This window comes from Trichosurus vulpecula, chromosome 3, assembly GCF_011100635.1.
Source record: "Trichosurus vulpecula isolate mTriVul1 chromosome 3, mTriVul1.pri, whole genome shotgun sequence".
NCBI classification, from domain to species: Eukaryota; Metazoa; Chordata; class Mammalia; order Diprotodontia; family Phalangeridae; genus Trichosurus; species Trichosurus vulpecula.
The window spans coordinates 213,278,644-213,302,693 of record NC_050575.1 but is presented as its reverse complement, the minus strand read 5'-3'; the positions used below and the strand labels follow the sequence as shown (position 1 = coordinate 213,302,693).

Below are 24,050 nucleotides of genomic sequence, written 5' to 3'. Positions count from 1 at the left end.
GAAATAGCCCCTTTATTCAACGAGCTAACATTTGATAGAAGCTAGGAGACATGGGTTTTGAGTTCTACCGCTGCTATTTATTAGTGATCATCTGCAGATCCCAACCGAAGTCAGCTTCATGTGTAAAATAAGGATAAAATTTAAACTACACACCAAAAAAACAGGGATAATATGCTACTCCTCTCCAAAGGCTATTGTGAGCATCATATGAAATAATGAATGTCACGTGCTTTATAACTCCAAAGCACTGTGATTATGTGAAAACTATTATTTTACATATATAATTTACAGTCTAATTATATTACTAAACTACTCATCATCCTTCAGAATTTTGGCCATTTGCCTTCCCTACTGGGAGAAGATAAGCAAAACTATTTAGCATCTATAAAATATCTAGACTATTTCACATTAGCTGCTATGTTCTAGTAATGTTGTTTCCAAAATATCTAGGACAGGGGCAGCGAGGTGGCACAAGTGAGTAGAGTACCAGCCCTGGAGTCAGGAGGACCTGAGCTCAAATCTGGCCTCAGACACTTAATGCAAGCAACTAGCTGTATGACCTTGGGCAAGCCACTTAACCCCAATTGCCCAGCCCCACCCCCACCCAAAAAAATCTAGGAAAGTTACAATCTAAAAATAAGTATTAAAACACCTGGGGAGTTGACATTAATTTATAAATTTTTTTGAACTAAGGATGTCAAAAAAATTTAATAACCACTTATTCCAGAGCAATTTTGGCCTTAAAAAAGCTGGTTTGACGGTAAATCAAAATATAAAGTGTTTATAATAATACTGTAACTAAGGATTGATGAGTATGCTCAGACACAGCCAAGGAATTTAATGTCCTCATTGAATTATCAGTTTGAGGAAATCACAGTTGGATGTCATCATAGCACCAATCCAAAATGACCTGCAGCTAGGTTCCTATTAGTGCACAAATGAATCCATAGAAGTGGTTGCATTATTCAGATTCACACTGCATAATTCCATTGTACTAGAACAAATAACTGAATTTTACATAATTACAACTTCAAATGGTACAAATTTGAATACATGTAACTACATCCCAGGATTCATCATTTGCACTTATTGGGCTGTAGCTGTGTTTTCAGAACTATAAAGATCTCTTAATAGAGAAATATTTATTATCGATCAGCTTCTTGCAAACTCAGAGAAGCAAAAACAGACTTGGAATGAAGTTTATCCTCATCAAAAACAGATTAATAAAAAATGTGCCAACTTAACAGTTTCTTTTATCCTTCTATCACCTCTACCCATAAATTGGAAGGTCCTTAAAAAAGTGAGAGGCACAACAAAACTCCCATAACAGAACAAAGTCAGTCATACTTCCTTGGATCCACAAGTGGCCAGTTTTTTTCAAGACATAATTTCTTCCAAATGAAAAGAAATACGTACCACACGTTAAGTAACCGGTCATGTACTGCTCCAGACAAGAAATAAAGGCCAGTAATTCCATCAAAGGGCTGATTTTCATTAGGTGGTCTTATAGTTGTGAATATAAGTGATGAAACAGCTGTTGCATGGCCTGTGAAATGCTAGAGAAAATTAAGTTTCATTAGGAAAAGCTGATTCTAAAGAAATTATACCAAAGAGCCTGGATATTTCTTTCAGCTATAAATTGCAATAAACAAAGGGGACAGGTGATCACAACTAAATGAAGACAATAAATTTTTCTGAATTACTACTACACTCAGGAGCTAGTTTGATTTACTCTATAAACTTCTTTATTCTCCAAGTCCCACAGTTTGATAGCTCAAGCAACTGAAGGTAGTTATGCTGCACTCTTTAGAATTCTTAGGAAATAGGGCATCTGCCTAAATTATAAAAAACTACAAAGTATTCCTTCTTAATAACCCACATCCTCCCCATAACCCATGTTTCCTTACATTTTGTAGTAGAAAACCAATTTCTTAATTGTACCACAAGATCAAAAGGGGTACTGGATATGCTCAGACACAGCCAAGGAATTAGATGTCCTCATTCAACTATCAGTTAAGTTGAAACCACAATTTAGTATCATCACAGCACCAAATCTCAGTAACCCCAAAGAATTTTTTCTTCGACCAGTATAAGTATAAAATCTATTATCTGATTTTAAACAGTACAGTTTTTCAATCTGAAAAACAAAACATCTATGGTTAGCAGTACAGTAAAAGCTCATTAATTCAAACTAAGCTCATTAATTCAAACTAACCTAAATCAAAATCTAGAGTAATTCAACTTGTCCTATACTTAGCTTTGTACTATTGTTCAAAAAAATAAACACCAAGCAAATTAAAATAAAAACAAGATTTCTGGGTGCATATTTGTAATATTTAACAAACCATATCTAACGGACTTGAGCAAAGTCATAGGGAAATGATACAGAGGCTTCAGAGCTAGAACGGAACTCAAGAAAATCATCTTGTCTAACCTCCTCATTTTTACACGTGAGGAAACTGGGCCAGAAAGGCTATGACTTGCCCAAGATCACAAAGAGAGTAAGCAGCAGGGCTATGATTAAACCCAGGCCCTCTGAATCTAAATCCAGTGCGTAAACAACACTGCTAATTCTAATGGATTCTACTGCTATCAAAACTTATTTGAAAACATTTCCTTGGTGGTTGATTCCAGTAACTCAATGCACTTAAACATAAAAACATTGTATTTTGTTAATAATAAAAATAATTCATACTTTCCCTAATTCAAAATCATGTTCCTCCCAAATTAGTCTGAATTATTGCGCTTTTACTATACCTGTACCTAGTTTGACTCACTCACTCTATAGACTTCTTTAGTCTCCAAATCCCATAGTTTGATAGTTCGACCAGCCGAAAGCAACATTTTCCCATCAGGGCTGATGCGCAAAGCGCTGACACTGCTGATGTCACCTTTCCATTTGCTGTATTACAGAGAGAAAGATATTGCAGAAAGTTAATATTTTCATTCCTTTGCAACAGTAAGCAGTAACAATGAAAGTTACCACTAAAAGCTTCATGCCAGGCAGTGTTCCTTCAAAGCCAAACCTTGTGTTCAGCTGTGCACAAGCAAAACTGACTCAGCACACTGTCATCTTGTCCCATCACAGCCCAGGCCCAGCCCTGAGAAAACTTGATTGGCTCCTGTCCAAATAATCCTAGAAGTGGCTCCTTTCAGTAGATAAAGGCTTAAGAAGGGCAGGCAGATGATTCAGCTACACTCCTGTCTCCCAGTGATTTACAATCTAGTTCTCTTTCTGGTCCCTGACAGCCCCACCCCAATCATGTCTGGGTTACACACTAACCTGAGCTCTCAAGTCTTTCAGCCCAAGGTAGATTCATGTTGGTGTGGCTCCTAGCATTCTCATCTCCTTAGAAAACATGTTTCCTAATCTTATTTCCAGGTGTAGGCCCCTGCTGGAGGAAAGCATCAGGGGGTAGTGCAAGAACATGGGACTAAGAGTCAAGAGACCTCATCCCAGCTCTGTAACCTTGAGCAAGTGCTCAAATCTCCCTAGACTTAAGTTTCCTCATCTGTTGAACAATGGGATTGAAGTAAAAGATACTTTTCAGTTCTATGTTTTCTCTCTTGGACTTCAGGGCATTCTGACCTTGCTGTCAGATCCTATGTCCCACAGAAGTCATTTACAGATTTGGTCCTAAAGATGTTGTTGTTGCCAAGGTAACCACGTGAAGGACTCTAGAACAATTTTACATACTATCCAGTGCCATTATCACCCCCACCCCCAAGAGCATCCATCTCAAAGATGCTGTCTCAGTGTCTATTCATTACAAAATTTTTTTACTATCTAATTCTCTTTTTCACTCGAAAGAGTGCCAATTATATTTCATTTATTATTTCTCAATGTTTACAAGCTGAGTTCAGTATATTATACATAATCACCCCAAGATCTCTCAATCCTATCACTGTGAAATGCATTAAGATGAGGAAACCCTATGCACACAGTTATTTATGTATCTTCAAAAGTTATGCAGAACTCCTCTTTGAATTCCTCAAGGAATGACTGAATGACTGTCAACAATCAGGTTTTTTTTTCCTTAGAAAACTACAAATTTAATAACCACTACGAAAAACAAAGCAAATGACAAAATCTTACCTAAGCTACCTAGAATTTGAGAAGGAAAAACCAAGAATTAACAAACAAGCAAACAAGATTAAGAATTTTCTTAATTTTAACTGGCTAAAGAAAAAAGGGAACAAGCTACCAGCACACCTGGGAAAAGAAACGCAACTTTTACTTTAAGAACAGTCTTCCAAATGCTGTTATTCATAAAGATATATTTAAGTGTCTTAAAAATTTCAGTTATCCTAAAACCCTTAATTAACATATTGAATATCAGGCTACTCAAATGGAGCACCTCTGAAAACTACAACACACCGGAATGATGAGCATTAAGGATGATGTGGGGAGCATCCAGTGCTACTTATCCCTCACAACCAAACTGTGAGAACATTCTCACATGCAGTACAACTGTAATAACTTCATAAACACTTTGGTACTCTTTAAAATCATTCTGAAGGCATCTTGCAATGAAGCAGAATGATGTATAATTATAATTCACAAATATGGAGAAAACGAACATACTGCCTTCTTTGCAGAAGTGGGGGACTATGGGTATGGAATATTGTATTTACTCTCAGACTTGGGTGATGTGTTGGTTAGCCCTATGGGTCTGCTTTTTTTCTTCTTTTTCAACCTTTTTAAAAGATATGACCCTCTGAGGAGGGGAGAAGAGTTATTTTTTGGAAATAAAGGTGATGTAAAAACAAAAGCTAGAAATTTTTTTTAAAATTAAGATACTTTGATTAGAATAAATTCAAGTCTTTAATTTGATACCTAAAATTACCTTTAAAAAAAAGCTGTCAAGCTATATCCAGAAAACAGTTGTTCTTTTATTTGGACTATATAGTAGTGATCCTTTCACTGCCAAACTTTTTTTTTTAATTTTAATTTTCTTTATTACACAAAAAACGTATCCTTTGTATTTACTTTTTTGACTCTGTGCTTGTGCCTTCAACACCTTCACAACAATTTTCTGCTCCTCAATCGGGAAAGCACGCTTGATCCTGTCACAGACACACTTAGCACACATGGAGCCACCATAATCCCTGCTGACACGCTTTTTTGTCTTCAATAGCCTCATAAGAACTTTAGGTCTCACTGCACAAACACCTCGAAGTCTTCCTGGGCATACACCACAGGCCGATTTTGGTGCTTTTCCAACTTTCTTGGTATAAAGGTAAACAATTCTGTTACCCGGGGTTCGTGACAGTCGAGTTTTGTTGGAAGCTGTATCGTAGGACAGCCTACGGTGGTATGTCAGACGCTGAACCATTTTTAATTTCTGTCAGGTCCATCACCGGAAGAGGGAAAAGAAAGTGCCCACTGCCAAACTTCTAAAAGAGTTTTATATACCACAGAACTTTTAATTCCTTTACTATTCACTGTCTCCTAAATCTGCTAAAATCTGGCTTCTTTAACCAATATTCTCCTGAAAACTACAATCTAGTCTAGGAGCTCCAAAAACCTTCCAAATCAGCCAAATGTTTGTGCCCCCCCCTTTCAGACCTCATTTTCTTCTCCTATGTCGTTCATGGTACTACTGATTTATGTCTCCCCCACTCCCACCTGGCGGCTGTGACAGGCTACTACCACTGTTCAACTTGTACCTCTCTCTTGCCTTTTGGAGGATCCTTTTCTTTCCTCCCACAGCTTTACTAAAGACTCCATTCTATTTCCTTCTTTCTATTCTCCACCACCCCTACTCTGAGAGACCTTATTCCCACAGGTCCAACTTTATATTTCTATACAGATGATTCCCAAACCTGCAACTTTTGTCCTTGAACCCATTTCCCTACTCTCAGACAGTCAAATACCACATCTAAAACCAAAAGACAACATAGTTCAGTGGGAAAATCATCAGAAAACAGCAGCAGTACTGGGAGGACAGACAAGGACCGCCAACTCAGGCAGATCTGGTTCCAGCTCCACCTCTAACATACACTAGATATGTGATCCTCAGGAGAGTTACTGACTGTTCCAAGCTTATAAGACTATAAGTTGTGGATCAGTTGTTGTTTTGCTTTAGCAGAGGGAGTTTCCTCCAGGAGTCCATTTTTTGCCAATGAAATTATAGGTTTGGATCAAACAACAAAAAAAAAGGTACCTAATTGGAATCCAGGAGGCATGGGTTCATTTCCTAGATGCATGATACAATAAGGAGTTCATTTCCCTTCTCAAAGGCTATTTCCACATGTGTGAAACTGGGATAAACAATGTGTATACCATCTATCTCACACAGATGTGAGGAGAGAAAGCCAATAGTAAACAATAAAGGGCTAGATCAATGTGGGCAATTATTAACCAAATTCATTATATTGCTCCCCAAACAGGCACTCCCTGACTTCCCTATTTCGATTTAGCAGTACTATACTTTCCTGGTCACCCAAGTTTAAAACTTAGATATTATGATATTTTTCTCATCCCTAACACTCTCTCCTTTAGACACCAAGTCCTCTTAAGTCTTCCTTCAAAATGCCTCTCATTCCCACTCAGACCACCTTCCAGAGGTGAAGAACCTGCAACCTTGAGGCCACAAGTGGCCTTCTAGGCCCTCAAGTGTGGCCTTTTAACTGCGTCCAAGTTTTATAGAACAAATCTTTTTATTAAGGAGATCTGTTTGGTGAAGTTTGGATTCAGTCAAAGGGCTGCTGCATTTGAGGACCTAGAGGGCCACATGTGGCCTTGAGGCCCCAGGTTCCCCATCCCTGGGCCTTAGACCTTGTTCAAAGCCTTGCATTTCAGTAACTGCCTCTTTAAATTAATCCATCTCTAGCTTCTCTTTCCTTCAACCCATCCTGCCAGATTGTTGTTGGTTTTTTTTTTTTAAACCAAAACACTACATTAGTATCACCACCAGGGGTCAAAACTTTTCAGTGACTTCCCAATTTTGCATTTAGTCTTCCACATTTTAAACTATCAAAATCCTAATTATCCTTGGAAACTTATTTCTGGTCCTTCTTCCTATAACAAAGCCTTTCCAGACCATGCCAAAACATGGTCTTCTCTGAATTCAGTGTTTATTTTATATATTACACATGGCCTTGAGATAGCTTTTTCTAATCTGTCATTAGTCTTTTGTCTCATTTGTAACTTTTAAAGACTTTTGACTCTCTTTCCAACTATATGTTAGATTACTTAGGAGCAGGTACTATTATCTTAAACTTTGGTGTACCCCTGTAGTACCTAACGAAGAGGTCTACACTAAGCAGAGCTACAATGGCAACGCATTATATGTTGATCTTTTAAACTCCAACTCAATTCTAAGTCCTCCTGGAATCCTTCTTTTGAAACAGAACCATCTTACTCACCACTTTACTCTGCAAGTCTGTGTATTCCATTCCACAATATGTTTATCATCTGAACAGCTATACAAACAATCATTATCTTGGTGCCACTGTATGCAATTTACTTTACTGTCATGTCCACCGCTCTGGAGAAGGAAAAAAAAATATTAAACAGAAGAAAAATATAAAAGGCAATAAAATTATTTACTTAAATGAAATCAACATTCATAATTTCACTGTCAATTTACATCCGTCATACACCTGAAAACTTATGTACAAGACAAAGTAACATATTTTCTCCCCTAGCTGTAATGACTCAGTTTATACCACCATAAATTCCAAGTTTAAATATACACAGCATCCAATTGTTTTTTGAAGATCTGACAGCCTATGGTCAGCTCTCAACAGGGCAAAATACTTATGAGTAAACAACAGTAATATTCTATTTAAAAAAAAAAAGAAATAGTAAATATACATATATATGGACACAAAGAAACAATGCTTAAAACTTTAACTTATTGTATAAACTTTAAAACAGATTGTTGCATAAATTTTTGGGGTGAGGAGAAGGAAAACAGAATTATATCCAGAAATCATTGATATAGCATCAAAAAGCACAATTTTTCAAATTTTTTTAAAAAAAATTATGTTGTAACTTCAAAAAAAAAACCAAACTGATTTTCAAAAGCAGAATTTAAACACATTCTACCAAACACCTAACTTCTCTTCTACCTCTTAAAAGTTACATTTTTCTATGGGCTACATATTAAAAACAAAAACAAAAAACAAATACATATTATCCCCCCCAAAGCCCCCCACAATATTTCAAAACAATTTAAATTGATACTATATTTTTTTAATCTTCAACAATTATATTTTTAGTCTTAAAGGGTTCCAATGGATTGCACATTTCCAGAGGGTAAAAATTCCAAGGTGAATAAGCCATTCCCAGGCTCCCAGTTTTAACAGATGTTAGTAAAAATAGGACCAACAGTTGTCAATAAGTAGATGCTCCTTTATAATGGACTGGACCATATTTTGGAATTCTCCCTTCCCCCTAACTCCCAAAGAGTACAACTCTGTGGCCCAAGTGTTACAATGTAAAGAAAGTAAAGTTTCGTTCTTCTTATGATTCTGTGGCTACAGTGGTTGAGGAAGAAAAGGATGTGATAACTGATCTAGAAAACTTAACTAAGTACCAATAGACACTAATTGCACAAGTAGTAGAAGCACCCCACTGCCCCCTACCAGGACTCTGAGAAGAGGAACTACAGGGAGGAGGGAGAGAGATGGGCACCATTTCACTCTCTTACCTCTACTTTGTTTTTCTCCTCTCCATTCTCCTCCTAGTCTATCTCCTTCTTCCCCTATCATGAGTCACTCTTCCCTTTCCCCAAAACATCAAAGAAAATATCTCTATGCCTTCTATATACCTACTTTATCTCTTATAACAAGAGAATATATTTCCTTCATCAACAGATATCATGATACAAATTGCTGGACCAAACAATTCAAGCTCCTAAGAGTCCTCAAAAGACTAATAAATAACAAAATAATTATTGTAAATCCCCAACAGTCCTCATAATCTTCTCAGTAAAGAAATACTAAAGTAAATGACTACAGAAACTGAGCACTGATTGTTTTAATTCTTTATATATGTAAATAATCTAGATGACAGAATCCTTAATTCAAAGAGTTTACCCTGTCTTTAGTAAAAGTTTGTCAATTGTTTTTAAATAAGGAATTCTCATTTATCCAAAATAAACAGAAATGCCATTATCTCATTGCCAGTTAAAAGTTATACAGAATATCCAATATGCTTTGTATTAGAGAATTTTCCTAAAATAAACATTGACAGAAATGTCACTCCTACTCCATAAAAACTCCAAAGATGAAATAATATTCATTTCCAGCTTCTCAGTAAAGCAGCAAAGAGAAAAAGCCATTTTTTAACCCAGTGGGAGAAAGAAAACCACATACTTCCATTCCTTTCTTCTTCCTATATCCTGAACATTTTTGGTTGTTTGGTTTTATTAGTGAGTTAGATTCATTAAGTGATTAAAATATTAAGAGGTGCCAAGGGGTGAAATGATATACAGTATATTTATTTGGAGGGGGGAAGGCAGGGCAATTGGAGTTAAGTGACTTGCCCAAGGTCACACAGCTAGTGTGTCAAGTGTCTGAGGCCGGATTTGAACTCGGGTCCTCCTGACTCCAGAGCCGGTGCTCTACTCACTGCACCACCTAGCTGCCCCTTATACAGTATATTTATAAAGTGTAAAATGAGGGAGTAATTGTCTCTAGAAGGTAGGATCAAAGAAAATGACACGAGCTCAAGTATCATTCAACTGTCTCACACATCAGATAGCAAATGTGCAGGATCATTCATAGTATTGAATGTGGTATACCTGGATGTTATCCAAATTAACATGCAAAATAGCTTTATTAATCAAAAAGCTTCCTTGTGTGAGATTTAATTACACATGTGGATTACCAATTTTCAAAGTTTAAAAAACAAAACTTAAAATAATATTGAAGAAAAGTCATCAAAAATATTCTAAGAGGAATGCTAGTTATGTTTATACAATGTTACAGACACATAAGGTGTAAGAAATTGGGGTGAAAACCTGTATTGATCCCATGACATAACCTGTAGGTTGTTATTCTTAAAACATTCCATTTATCCCATCTGATTCTTGTAAAAGGTGAGTAGAGAATATTGCCACCTCACTCCCTGACACACAAAACTGTTATTCCAATAGTCTAGTCTACATTGAGACCAAAAACAAAACCATAAGAATTATGCTAAGTTTCAAAAAGAATACTTACTACTAGTTTGCTCTGTAACTCTCCTTTAACTGTGTTGTATAATAAAATGCTGCCAACCGCTGTACCGATGGCCAATAGGTCAACCTGGTCACTGGTTCCTACAGCTTCAGATTTCCTTTTTTTCCTCTGGGGACCTTCCTGGGAAAACAAAATAAGAAATACCCACAACTTTTTATAGTATTTCAAGCAATCCTGAATGAAATTTCAAGGTAAGATGCTATTAGTTAAATGGAGAGAAGATTTAGATATGCTAAAACCCATTAGCTAACAGAGGGAAGGCCCCCTACTGGGTCAAAATACAGAAGCCTGGACTGAAGGACATGTGTTTCTCATGCTTTCTCACCCACTGCTGACATGCCACTTAAAAAGTCACTTCATAGGAACCAGAAGATAAACCCAATGGGAAGCCCCACCTAAGTACAAACAGCTGAAAGGAACCCAGGAGATTCCTTACAGCTCTAAAGCTTTTTGTTTTTTGAATGCATAAACGTGTTTACTGAAAATTCATGGAGAGCAACGCACTACATATACAATCTAAGATTTCTGGGACACCCTGTATTGAGTATTTATAGATGAAGGGTCACAAAGTTTTGATCCAGCAACACTGTTCTAAAAAAACAGTTTTTGAAGATGGTCTGGCAAATGTAGTTTAAGGGTGACCAGTGAAAAATGTCATTTTAATGGGAAGTTGGTACTTACATATGTAATGAAGGTAGACATAGGTTTGGGGTTTTTTTCCCCCTTAGAGGTAGGCTGTAAGAATAACCGACCTAAGACAAGGTAACATTTCTAATGTAGGCAAAGTAATCACAAACTCTCCAAGCCTTGAAAATATTTGCATCTGCATAAATAAGAGGAACAAAAGTGTAGCTCAGTTTTGTTAACTGATGCCCCAAAATGTGACTTTTCCTAAGGTCATACAGCCAGATACTAGGTCACAAAAGCTAGAACTTGAGCCTAGGTCATCTGAAATTTGAATCCAGACTTATGGGAATATAGATTTAGAGCTGGAAGGGAAGTTAAAGTCAGAGTTCAGCTCCCTCATTTTACAAATGTGGAAAATAAGAGAAGTTAAGTGATTTGCCTAAGGTCACACAGGCAGCAAGTGGTATAGCTATGACTCAAAACCAGGTCCCCTCACTCCATAGACTATTTTTTTCTACTGTACCATGGTGCTACCAATTCCATGGAAGCAAAAACCCTGATCATTTGCCTCTTCCTTGTGCAGCCCTGCTCCGTTTCCCTTATTTCCTCTGAGGGGTGGCTTATTACTGCTCTCACTATTCCCTGAAGAAAATGGGAAAGGGCAAAGCCTTACACACATAAGGGACCTTGGAGGTCATCTATTTCCATCCCCTTATTAATAAGGAAACTGAAGTGGTTAAACGACTTGCCCAAGGCCACATAGGTACTAAGTGGAAGGGATTCGTTCCCCAAATTCAACATTATTTCCACAGTATCACAAATTCTGCACAGCCTTCAGAAGGACTGAATTAAAAGCATTCAAAGGGAAGTATTCCATTCTCTTAGCAAAGCCACAGGCACTTCCCTCAACAAAGGGTTTAAATTATGCTTTAAAATCTCTGCAATTAACAACCATATCACCACATCTTCTATTTATTTTCTGGAATTAAATTCAACAAGCAGTTATGAAGTGCCTACTAAGTGCTCACTCAGGTGGGGGGGGGGGGGAGGGAAAAGAGGGCCACAAAGGGGAAGTACCTCATTAGATACCTAGTCACATGTGTATAAAACCATAAAACTTACATTTCACTCGTCGGTAAGATGAGTAAGTCACAAAATTATCTATTTTATACAAAGAAAAATATTACTTGAGTACTCAGTACAGAGCCAACAACATTCAATGTACTAAGAACTTTGCTGTCCTCAAAAAGCCAAATAAATCTAAGGAGACAAGAATCAAATACACAGAAAAATGCAACCATATAACCAAACACCTAAATAATGTTTCTAAGAGTTTGACATGAAAGTGTTGGGGTTGGTTGCTAGGGGTTTTTCTGAAGGCAAGCTTGTTTAACAAGGGCATTTATTAAATGCCAACAATGTGCCAGTAAGGGCAAACACAAAAAGAATGAGCAATTCTTTCTCAAAGCTAGATCCCTTAAGAGGTGAAGTTAAATAGAAGCAAAAAGTTACAATTAGCTAACTTTACAAGAGACTTCCTCTGTTCAAATCAGGAGAAATACATCATATTTGTATGATTTGCAAGTGACCTACAGACACGGAAGAATATATGAAGCAAGGGCAACTTCCCCCAGCTCCTCTAAGAAAACAATCCTTGAACTTTCTGCATTCCAAGAAAGGATAATTATGAAGAAATGAGAGAAATTTGGGTAAATTTGAATGAAATGAGACAGAACAAAGTAGGAAGAACCAGAAGGAAAACTTACAATATGACCATGAGCAAAACAACAGTGAAACACTTCAAGACTGATCAATGAAGTCATCACGATTTTAGCAGCCTGATAGTGAAGCATGCCTCCTAGAGGTGGTAGACTACAGGGATAGAATGAGGCATACATACACCAGACAGTTTCTTTTATTTAATATTATAAATTTGTTACAAAGTAGTTCTTCAAAGAGTAGAGGAAATCATTGTGAATCAATAGCAATGTTTAAAAAAAAAAAGCGGGGGGCAGCTAGGTGGAGCAGTGAATAAAGCACTGGCTCTGGAATCAGGAGGACCGGAGTTCAAATCTAGCCTCAGACACTTGACAGTTACTAGCTGTGCGACCTTGAGCAAATCACTTACCCCGACTGCCCTGCCTTCCCCCTCCAAAAAAAAAGACCATAATAAAAGCTTTTTTTTCCCAAGAGGTGACGAGGGTAAAGACCAGATAGTGACAAAGGAAAACTCCCATTATCAATTTAAGCTATCACAAGCTTTACAATTTAAGTTGTAAGAAAAATGTCAATACCTTCTAAATTAATTTATTCAATGCTATACCACATTTCCAAAAGAATATTTTATAGACCTAGAAAAAATAATGAAATTCAGATGGAGGAACAAAGGTCAAGAATCTCAAGGTAATCATCAAAAAAAATGGTTAGTATCACTACCAGTTTCCAAACAGTACCACAAAAGTAGTTATCTCTAAAATAGTTTGGTACTGGTTTAAGAAAAAAAGAGAGGGTAATCAGTTGAACAGATTAGGTATATAATATACAGAAGTAAATAAACATAGCAACATACTGTTTGATAAACCCAAAGTCCCTAGTTACTGAGAAAGACACATTATTTAACAAAAACTGCTGGGAAAACTGGACAGCATTCTGGCAGAAATTAGTTGTAGATCAACTCCTCATGCCATTCATGAAGAAATACTCTAAATGGATGTGAACAAGATATAAAAGGTCACATCATAAATAAATTGATTACAGGAGCAAGGAAGAAGTTCCCTTATGGATCTATGGCTAAGGAAACAGTTAATGACTCAATCATCCAAGATAATAGGACAATTTTAATTAAATGAAATTTTCAAAGTCTTGCACAGATAAATCTAATGTAGAAAAAATTAGAAGGGAAAGAAGTAACTGGGGGAAAAAAACCTTTGCAACAAGTTTCAATAAAGGTCTAATTTCTAATATATAGAAAAAACTGATCAAAACTTATAAAACTAAGAGCCATTCCACAATAGACAAATGGTCAAAGTATGTGAGCAGGTACTTTTCAAAGGAGAAAATAAATCCAAGCTATCAATAACTATATTTAAAATGCTCTAAATTCAGCACTATTGCTGGAGCTATGAATTGGTCCAGCCATTCTGGAAACCAATTTGCAATTATGTACATAAAGTTACTGAAATGTGTCTGTGACCCAGTCAAACAACTATTAGGCTTTTAACCCAAAGATATAAAGAGAAAAAAGGATCTACATGTACAACTAATATTTATAGCAGCTCTTTATTTACTCACTAATTTGTTCTGCCCATCCATTTATTTAGATGTTGGGGGTTTTTTTTGTTAAACATATTAAGTTCAAAATCCCCTCCCTCCCTCATCTACTGAGAAGGCAAACAGTATGTCAATTGTACATGTGAAGTCAGGCAAACCATATTTCCCTATTAGCCATGATGATTTAAAAAAAAAAAAAGACAAGAAAAACAAGATGAAAAAAGTATGCTTTAATCTGCATTAAGTGTTCGTCGGTCCTCTTTCTGGAGGTGGATAGCATTTTTCGTCATGGGTCCTTTGGAATTGTCTTGGATCGCTGTCTTGATCAGAGTAGCTACGTCTTTCATAGTTGATCACTGTTATAATACTTCTGACTTCACTCTGCATCAGTTCGTAAAGTCTTCTCAGGTGTTTCTGAAACCATCCTCCCTGTCCTTTCTTATAGCTGGACAGTATTCCATCATAATCATATGCTACCTCCAAGGTAAAATATGGACTTTCAATAAAATAGAGGACTTTCAAGCTTTCTCAGTGAAAAGACCAGAGCTGAATAGAAAATCTGACTTTCAAACACATGAATCAAGAGAAGGATGAAAAGGTAAACAAGAAAGAAAAATCACAAGGGACCTACTAAAGTTGAACTGTTTTGTTTACATTCCTACTTGGAAAGATGATGTGTATGATTCATGAGACCTCAGTATTAGGGTAGCTGAAGGGAATATGCATATACATATATATATATCATATATATGTGTATGTGTGCATAGGTATGTATATTTGTGTGTGTGTGTGTGTGTGTGTGTGTGTGTGTATAGACAGAGGGCACAGGGTGAGTTGAATATGAAGGGATGATATCTAAAACAAAAATCAAATTAAGGGATGAGAGAGGAATATATTGAGAGAGGGAGAGAGGAAGAGATAGAATGGGGTAATTATCTCACATAAAAAGCAGTTCTATAGGAAGGAAAGAGGAGGCAGATGAGCGGGAATGAGTGAATCTTGCTCTCATCAGAACTGACCTGAGGAGGGAATAATATACACACTCAATTGGGTATCTTACCCCACAGGAAAGGAGGAGGAAGAAGATAAAAAAGGGGGGATGATAGAAGGGAAGGCAGATAGGGGGAGGAGGTAATCAAAAATAAACACTTTCAAAAAGGATCAGGGTCAAAGGAGAAAATTCAATAAAGAGGGATAGGCTAGGAAGGAGCAAAATATAGTTAGTCTTTCACAACATGAGTATTGTGGAAGGGTTTTACATAATGATACGCATGTGGCCTATGCTGAATTGTTTGCCTTCTTAGGGAGGGTGGGTGGGGAGGGAAGAGGGGAGAGAATTTGGAACTCAAAGTTTTAAAAACAGATGTTCAAAAACATAAAAAAAAAGTTTTTGCATGTAACTAGGAAATAAGATACACAGGCAACAGGATGTAGGAATTTATCTTGCCCTACAAAACAGGAAGGGAAAAGGGAAAAGGAGATAGGAGGGGAGTGGGGAACCAGAATATATGCCATCTTAGAGTGGGCAGGAGGGTAGAAATGGGGAGAAAATTTGTAATTCAAACTCTTGTGAAAACCAATGCTGAAAACTAAATATATTAAATAAATTTTAAAAAATAATCATATGCTACAACTTGTTCAGCCATTCACCAACAAAATGGGGCATCCCCTCAATTTCCAATTCTTTGCCACCACAAAAAGAAAAGAGCTCTTTAACAGCTCTTAACACGGAAGCCAAAAATTGGAAATTAGGGGACTGTATTCCTATTGGGGAGGAGGTACACAAATTGTGGTCCATCAATGTGATTAAGTATTACTGTGCCATAAGAAATGATGAAATCAACAGTTTCTGAACTGGGAAAACTTCTATGAACTAATGCTGAGCAAAGTGGACAGAGCTAGGACAATGATTTATACAATACCATTTTGGAGAAAAATAACTTTAAAAGACTTTGGAACTCTAGTCAACACAATGACAAATCACAAGTCCAAAAGAATGAAGATGAAACATAAAACTCACCAGCTAACAGAAGTGATGAATTAAAAATGCAGAAAAGAGACATATATTTTCAGACAAGGTCAATGACAGAATTTGTTTTGCTAGATGACGTGGCTATATATGAGGGCTTTGTTTTTCCTTTTCTTTAATTTCCTCAATTGAAGGGAGAGACGGGTAGTAGAAGGAATAGATTACTTAAAAAAACACCAAATACTTGAAGAAAAAAGATTTTACTTGCTTCTCTCCAACTTTTAAGTTTACCAAGGCACTTCAGGTTGCTTTCTGTTTTACCAGTATCCAAAGCAATGAGGTGTCCTCATCATGTCCACTCACAATTTATCTCAACTATAGTTTAGGTGTTTTCTACACCGATAAAGTCTAATGTTTTCATCATTGGCCTGTTCAGCATTACCAAACATCAAAAGTATTTACCAATATCCATTAGATAGGCTATTGGTAGGAATCCCTGCTACTTTGGTGGAGTCTATAATAAAAAGATTACACATGAGTCAAATAGTACATGTAGTTTTTAAAAAAATAATTATATGAATAGTTTAGAGGATAGTGGACTAGAAAGTTGGAAGACTGATTCAAAGGTAGCATATATTAAGTGAACAAAGTTTCTTGCAAGATCAGATTCATTAGACAGAAAGGGAGACTGTTACAATACCAAGGGTGACCCAAGGAAAAGACAAGAAAAATAATTGCCTGCATAGTACAAATAAATGTATATGGAGAGTTGATTTGTTATCTAATAGTTGTGTTATCGGGAGTCTTATACCCTAGGATTAGCACTGGATCTGTTGGAGCCATTAGATTAAGTACCAAAGTACCATAGCTTCCGGCACATAAATGACAACTTACAAAAAGAGAAACTTGCAGCCTACGATGGAGGCCAGAATAATATTGGGATTAAACAGTAAAACCCATAAATTAGAATCTAGTAGAAATGGAGGCAAGACAGAAAAGTTCAAATGACAGGAAATCTAAAGTAGGTGACTATAGTGCAAAATATGGAGGTTATACCAAAGCAAGGTTTGGGTAGAAATACCAAGGAGACAAAATCCAATCTACTTCACATATTAACCACTATTGATAGGATGGGGAACCATAACAAAGAAATCCACTACAGGATCTGGAGTGTCTAGCTTAAGGGTGAGTATTGACAAGATGTTCCATACCCACCACCAAACACTAGAACAGACAACTGAGTGAGGGAGGAACTAATATATGCTTCTGGCTGACAGTAAGTTTCTCCCTCAGCAAAGCTAGAGTACTAGGGAGAGAATATGGTCCTCAGACTTCTCCTGATACTACCTTCATACTGCTATACTTTGTTTTTCCTCACTAGAAGCAGAGAAACTATGTCCTCCAAGAGGCCAAATAGGGTTGGGACCCAGGCCAAATGAAATGATGTCTATACAAAAGACAAAGAACATGGAGAAGAAAGGGAAGAGACAGGGAAATTTTAAAAGGGGAAACATTTGGAAACAGGACTTCCTATAGGATGGTGGGACCTATTTCTAGGGGCTTCTGTGCCTAAGTTGTTTTGGACCCCAGTTAATAATCTGCTGAGCTGTATCAATGTTACCTTCCTTGAACTGAACAGTGCCTGGCCTCTGCTCCTGTCCAATCTCATTCCCCAATTCATTCCAACATAGCCCAAGTAGGGAATGGACACAAATGGTCCTATGAAAAGTTCAAGAAGATATACAAGATTAAAGTATTGAAAAAAATTGGTTTGTATTATACAATGGAAAGACTATGAACTTGGAGTCAGAAGACCTGGGTTCAATTTTTAGCTGTTACTTAACACCCATATGACCTTAGACATACCACTTAAACTTGATCTAATTTCCTTACTGGTAAAAAATGAGCAGTTTAGACCATCTAACTCTAAAGCCCATCATTTTTTATTTTCCTATGACCAAGGAGAGAAAGAAACAATCACTTCCCTTAGAACTTAAGACCCATATCCTCCCATCTAGGGAATTCCCATCTTAACTAGGATCAGGATCGACTAACTACCATAGGATACTATCAATTTGTACATGCATCACATGTTGCTAAACCAAGAATATTTATCAAATTCTAGCCAATTCTAACCATTCATGCCCATACTAGTGTTCTGAAGTGGGATGGAAGCTACTACAATAAACCAGGTGAGAAGCAATGAAGGCCTGAATTCTGTCTATGTGACTAGAAAGAAGGCAACAGTACAGATTCCAATCAAAAGTTTTCGTCCTCTGAGCACACACACTAACTGGCAAAGAGTGTACTGGAAAGCCAAGAGTCATGCTAGGTAAATGGATAATATGAACTAAGATGAAATATTTGTTGTTTTTAAACAGAGAATTGACCATGTTATCCCCCTTGCAGAGTTGAAGAGAAAATCTAAAAACACATAGGAAAGTTAAGAATAGAAAAGCAACAAAATTGTCTTAAGCATGTAAGTGTATTTGAGAAGAATGTAGCATTAAGCTTAGTGGAAAAAATAACATCCCAATTCAATGCTACTGTAAGAAAACGATATAATTTCCTTTCAAAAGAAAAAAACTGGAGCTACTTCCCTGAGAAGCTAAATAAACCTTATACAGTAACTTTTTTTTTTAAATCTGAGAAGACTATCACTTACCTCATCTTCTTGGTATCTTTTCTTCTAACTTAACAAAGTTGGTATTCAGGCTTCCTGCACCATGCTCAACTCAAGATAACAGAAAGGGGCTTGGATTAGAGTCAGGAAGATATGGGCTCAAATCCTGTATTCACCCCTTCTATAGCTGTGTACACTAGCAAGCCAGAGCTACCTCTATTCCTTATCTGTAAAATGTCCTGCCTACCTTCTAGGGTTTAAGATCAGTCAAACTCAAACAGAACTGGATCCCTGATGGCCACCACATATAGACTTGGAAAACCACAAATTAACATTATCTGTGTTGTACTGTGTTTTTATTTTTTTAAGTATTTTCCAATTATATTTTAAACTAATTCAGTTTTAAGCCTTATGATTTTGACACCTTTCATTCAAAAGGCAATTCCATTGGAATGCCTTCCAATACTAACTTTGCCGCTAGTTGGGTGACCCTGGACAAGTTAACTTAATCCTCATCTATAAAAGTAGGATAACCTGTGCTCCCTGCTTACCTCACAGGTATTATTATCTCACTTCCTAAACCCACCTGTCCTCCAAATCTGTACACTGAGGGGACCACCATCTCCTCGCTGCCATTTATCCAGGCTCATAAAGTCCCATCCTTGTCAATTTCCTTCCTCATCTTCCAGTAAAGTTGCCAAATCTAGTCAATTCTACCTCTAGAATATGTATGGAATCTGTCCCCTTCTCCACTTACACAGCCACCAACTTGGTTAAAACCCTCATCACTCCTTGCCTGTGCAACTGTATTTAACAGCCTCTTAACTGGTCCCCTCCATAACTTATCCTCTACAAAACTGCCAAAGTAATCTCTGCATCTGATCATACTAGCCAAATCAAAATCATCAGTGGATGCCTAATGCCTAAGAGATAAAATGCAAATTCCTCAGCCTGTAATTTAAGGCCTTTAACAACCTAGCTCCAACCCACTGGTCCAGCCTTATGCCATATTAGTCCTCTTCATGAGCTCTACATTCCAGCCAAACTGGCCTATTAACTGTTCCTGAACTTAAGAACCTTGACACTCAATCCCTGCCTCACTACCTAAAGATAAATCATCCATGTGCCCCCATCATCCTTCCCTCTCAGAATTTTTATTTCCTTCAAAGTTCAGCCTAGGAGTCATCCTTCTGTAATGCCTTCTCTGATCTTCCCAGTTGTCGTGTATTTTGCCTTAATTTTCTTTGCAGGGTCTCTCCCCATTCCCAGGAAAATGTCACCTCATGGGGAGCAGGGATCACATATCTAGAGAAAACTTCAGAGGCCATCCCACCACCCCCCCTTTTTACAGAAAAGGAAACTGTGGAGCAGAAGGGGAAAATTAAGTGGCTTGCCAAAGATGATCTTAGCTAACAGTAAGATTTAAGCCCAGTGCCTCTGACTCCATAGCCAATGATGTTTTCCCTGTAACAAGCAGCTAGGAGGCTGAAGGGTGTTTTTGTATCGCTATGAAACAGAGCAGGATCTTAAGAAAAATGCCTTGACTTGACTAACTGTAACAGTTACAACAAAAGTCACCACGTGGGTTTAGTAGTTGCAGGAGATGACTCAAACACCACCGAATAGTATCTCCTACCTGAGTTGGGCCTTTCACAACTGAAGGCCCTTTCAGCAGAGGCAGATCTGGGGTACTTTCCTCCCCGTTCTTCCGGATAAGGCAAGAAGGTCCCCTTTCCCACTCCCGGATTTACATTTAATTTATTCCTTATTTAACAGAACAGGGATGAAAACTACAAACGGATTAGCAAGAAGGTGAAACCCAAGGCGAGGGCAGGAATGCTCGTGGGGGAGGGGCGTGCAGCGTGTTTCCAACGTGGTGGGTGCAGGAGGCCGGATGGGTTGGTAGGAAAAGAGAAGAGCGGCTAAAGAGGGTGCGATAGGTTGGGGGGGGCGGGGGGCAGTGCGGGACGCAAGTTGGCTAACCAGGGGAGCTCTGCGGTTATAAGCCCAGGCTGAGCACGCCGGAGGAGGGGAGCCGAACTCTTACAGGCAGAGCTAGACGCGTGGCTGGATAAAACTACGGGTCGCCGTGAGTGGCGAGCGGCCCCCATGGACAGAAGGGTAGCAGGCGGGCCGGCCCGTCCGTTATGGAGGTCTTCCCGGGTCAGGCGGGCGGGCAAGCGCTGCTCCACCGCAGGCCCCGCTCCTTCCTGCAGTTGCCGGCCCCCACCGGGACTGCACACCCCATCCCCCCGCTCACCGCCCGGCGAGAGTTGGCCTCGAGCCCCTTCCCCCCTCCCCCCGGCCCGGCTCCGCGCCCCCCCCCCCCGCGCCAGCTCCTCTCCCATGCCTTCGGGTTTACCTTGGCCAGCGTCCGCGGCGGGGCCCAAGCAAGGCAGGTGCAGGTGGCGCTGAGGTGAGCGGAAGGTACGAAGTCCTGGTGAAGGCGGCTGCTGGCTGTCTCCCATACCCGCAAGTGACCATCAGGGCCGGCTAACGAGAAGTAGTGCTGGCCCCGAGGAGAGAAAGCACAGGGAACCCCGGACGGGGCCAGGGGGTCGCGGCGGCCTCCGCCACTCGCCGCCATTGCTCTTCTGGCCCCGCAGCAGCCACGTGTTCGGCCACGCGCCTGCGCAGCCGGCTTGGGCGGGGTGTGTGCAAAGGAAGCTGGCCCAGACTGGACCGGGGTGGAGGGGTTGGGCTTAGGCGTCGCTCAGGGCGCCTGCGCGCGGCGGCCCCAAGTACTTCAGGTTTACTGACGTTTAACTGGGAGGTGCTTGGAAAAACTAAAGCTCTCTCCGTCTCCCCCACCCTTTTTACCGATAAGGAAATTGGAGTTCAGAGAGGGAGTTCCCTGCCCAAAGTCACAAAGTTACGTGGTAAAGGAATTTGAACCCATATCCTCTGACTCCAGACGGAGAGATTTTTCTCCTGTTTCCTTATGTTCAATCTTGGGCTCCTATGGAGAGCTGCTAACCAGGGGGACACAATAGTAGGATTTTTGCACAAGAACCTGTGGCTTTTTAAAAATTGATGCTATATTTTTTTACATCCCCTTAATTTTCCAGCATATCTTTCCACCTAGAGAACAAAGAATTCTTTTTAAAAAGCATTTTAGAGGAACTAACACAACCGACCTCCCAGGCTTCCTTTAAGAAAGAACCATCTAAAATCCCATCTTTTACCGGAAGCCTCCACTCCACTCCTCAATTCCAGTGCATTCCCTCTATTAATCATTTCCTATTTATCCTTTACATAGCTTGCTTTGTATAAATTTGTTTACATGTTGTTTCCTCCATTAGATTGTATGCTCTTTGGGGGCAGAAACTGTCTTGTGCCTCTTTTTGTATCCCCAGAACTTGGCACAGTGCCTGGCACATAATAGGCACTTAATATTTATTGACTGATGGATGAATGGGTTGACTGGTTAATTGACTCGGTCTTCCACCTCTGGAAAGAAGGGGCTGCTGTCTCATTTCTTCTCTGGGGTCAAACTTGGTCATTAAGTTTACACACCAGTGGCATTTTGAAGTTTGGCACAGTGAATAAATAAATCAAAAAAGATTTATTTAGTACCTGCTAGGTACCCAGCAATGTGCTAGGCACTGAGGATATAAATACAAAAAAGGAGATGATCACCATCTTCAAGGAATTCTATCAAACAGTCTATCTACACCAGCAATTTTCAATGATGGGTCGGGTCCGTTCAAATGTAACCCTTATGATACAATGCAAAAAAAAAAAAGTTTGATTTGGAATCAGAGTACTCCTGGGTTTACGTCCCTGCTCTGCTATTTGCTGTGTGACCCTGTCCAGATCACTTCCCTGCTCTAATATTCAGTTTCTTTAAATGAAAAATTTAAGATTGGATTAAACTATACATAAAATCCCTTCTGAGGTGAGAGGTCATCTCAGATATTGATACCACTTCCTCTTGCAAGCACACAATTAAGAAAATTAAGGAAGGAAAGGAAGTTTTACTGAAAGATCAAAGAAAATGCAATTGAACCTCCTACCCTTAAAAAACAGATAGACACCTTTCAATGAACTACCCTCTCGGAAAGATCCAGGTTTGGCCAAGTGCAAAGCCCCCTGCAGTCCCGAAGGGTCAGGAATTATCCTCCACAGTGGTCCATCTTTGTGGTTTCCCCAGCAGAGAATCACCAGATATTTTTCTTGGATATGGTCAAAACCTTCTAGGTTGTTGGGAGCATTCTTTGAAGCTGATAGTACCCCCAATTTCTCTGTAATTTTCTCTTAAATACTGAATAGGCAACTAGGTGGGTTTATTCAAATTTTCCGCAGGGCCAGAGAACACAGTCTTTTTTTTTGGTGGGAGGGGGGAGGAGGAAGGAGAAGTGGAAGGAGGAATAACTAGGTAACACAGTAGAAACTCTCTCTTTTCTATCCTCTAGTACATCCTTAGTCTCTTTCTAGTGAACTCTTTCCCATCTTCCTGAAAATATGCTCAGGTTTCCCCAATCCTGAAAAGCCTTCCCTTGACCCTTCTAGTCCATTCAACTACTACCCAGCTCTTTGCTGCTCTACAACTAAAATTGTTGAAACAATTGTCTATACCTAATGTTTACATGTCCTAACTACTATCTCCTTTCAATCAAGTTTCTTCTTGAAGTAGTCTAATGACACTACTCTTTCAACGTGACCTCATAATTGCCAAATCCAGTGGCTTTTATTCAGTCCTCATACTCCTTGACGTCTCTATAACTTAAAGCTCTTCACAATGTGGCCCATCCTATCTTTCTGGTCTTCTTATACCTTATTCCCCTCCCTTCACTCTATGGCCCACTTACATTAGCTGACTTTCTGTTATTCACACATGACACTTCACCTTCCATATCTCCATGCATTTGCACTGGCTGTAACCCTTTCCTAGAATTTTCTCCCTCCTCATCAGGAAATAAATTGGTTTTTTTTTTTCCTCCCAGAAAATAAAAAATGGACCTATTGTGATTTGACAGAGTAGGAGAACAATAAGGATGAAAACCAAATTCAATTCACTTAGTCACATCAATTTCAAACTTCAAGACGATATTCACAAGACGATTTTACAAGCTGTCAAGATAAAAGCATCACAGAGCAGAAAGTAGCAATTTGAATTGCATAATATTTTTCTATAAATATAAAAAAGATATAAAAAGTTGAAGTATAATAAAATAAGTTATTTGTCCTGAAATCAGCTACCTACCATAATTAAGAAAAAAGGATAGTCTTTCAGAAATTCACAATAATTTGAAAAATGTGTGGATCCCCAGACAATCTGGAGATTATAATGTGCAAAATCAAAAAGGTTTGGGTTGCAATAGCTGAGAGGTAGACTGGTGTAATAGAATAATGGATAAAACCAGA

The 24,050-nt window shown here is 38.6% G+C and overlaps 2 protein-coding genes and 2 non-coding genes across 4 annotated transcripts in view; all 4 read right to left on the bottom strand.

Moving 5' to 3' along the window:
• WDR43 (WD repeat domain 43) overlaps positions 1-21,325 on the bottom strand; it is a 46,401-nt gene extending 25,076 nt beyond the window's left edge. The window contains exons 1-5 of the mRNA XM_036749631.1: positions 21,046-21,325; positions 10,177-10,314; positions 7,372-7,493; positions 2,782-2,902; positions 1,417-1,556 (exon numbers count right to left, since the gene is read on the bottom strand). Coding sequence (XP_036605526.1) covers positions 1,417-1,556; positions 2,782-2,902; positions 7,372-7,493; positions 10,177-10,314; positions 21,046-21,270 — 746 coding nt within the window. The 5' untranslated portion in view covers positions 21,271-21,325. The remainder of the gene's footprint in view (positions 1-1,416; positions 1,557-2,781; positions 2,903-7,371; positions 7,494-10,176; positions 10,315-21,045) is intronic.
• Positions 815-896, bottom strand: LOC118845186. The gene has a single exon (XR_005010051.1). It is a non-coding gene; the product is annotated as a small nucleolar RNA SNORD53/SNORD92 (small nucleolar RNA).
• On the bottom strand, positions 1,967-2,049 carry LOC118845185. The gene has a single exon (XR_005010050.1). It is a non-coding gene; the product is annotated as a small nucleolar RNA SNORD53/SNORD92 (small nucleolar RNA).
• Positions 3,373-5,336, bottom strand: LOC118841220 (60S ribosomal protein L34-like). The gene is made up of 2 exons (XM_036748610.1): positions 4,991-5,336; positions 3,373-3,392 (listed from the first exon to the last, which is right to left on the bottom strand). Exons 1-2 carry the CDS (start codon positions 5,334-5,336, stop codon positions 3,373-3,375), a joined length of 366 nt encoding a protein of 121 aa, XP_036604505.1.
• Positions 21,326-24,050: the final 2,725 nt, after the last annotated feature.

What these genes read in the sequence shown, in the direction of transcription:
- LOC118841220 (XM_036748610.1), bottom strand. Translation starts at nt 5,336, where the DNA reads ATGGTTCAGCGTCTGACATACCACCGTAGGCTGTCCTACGATACAGCT. An exon ending in ACAAGCACAGAGTCAAAAAA is followed by an intron (nt 3,393 to 4,990) that starts GTAAATACAAAG and finishes TTCCTCCAGCAG; the next exon opens with GGGCCTACACCTGGAAATAA.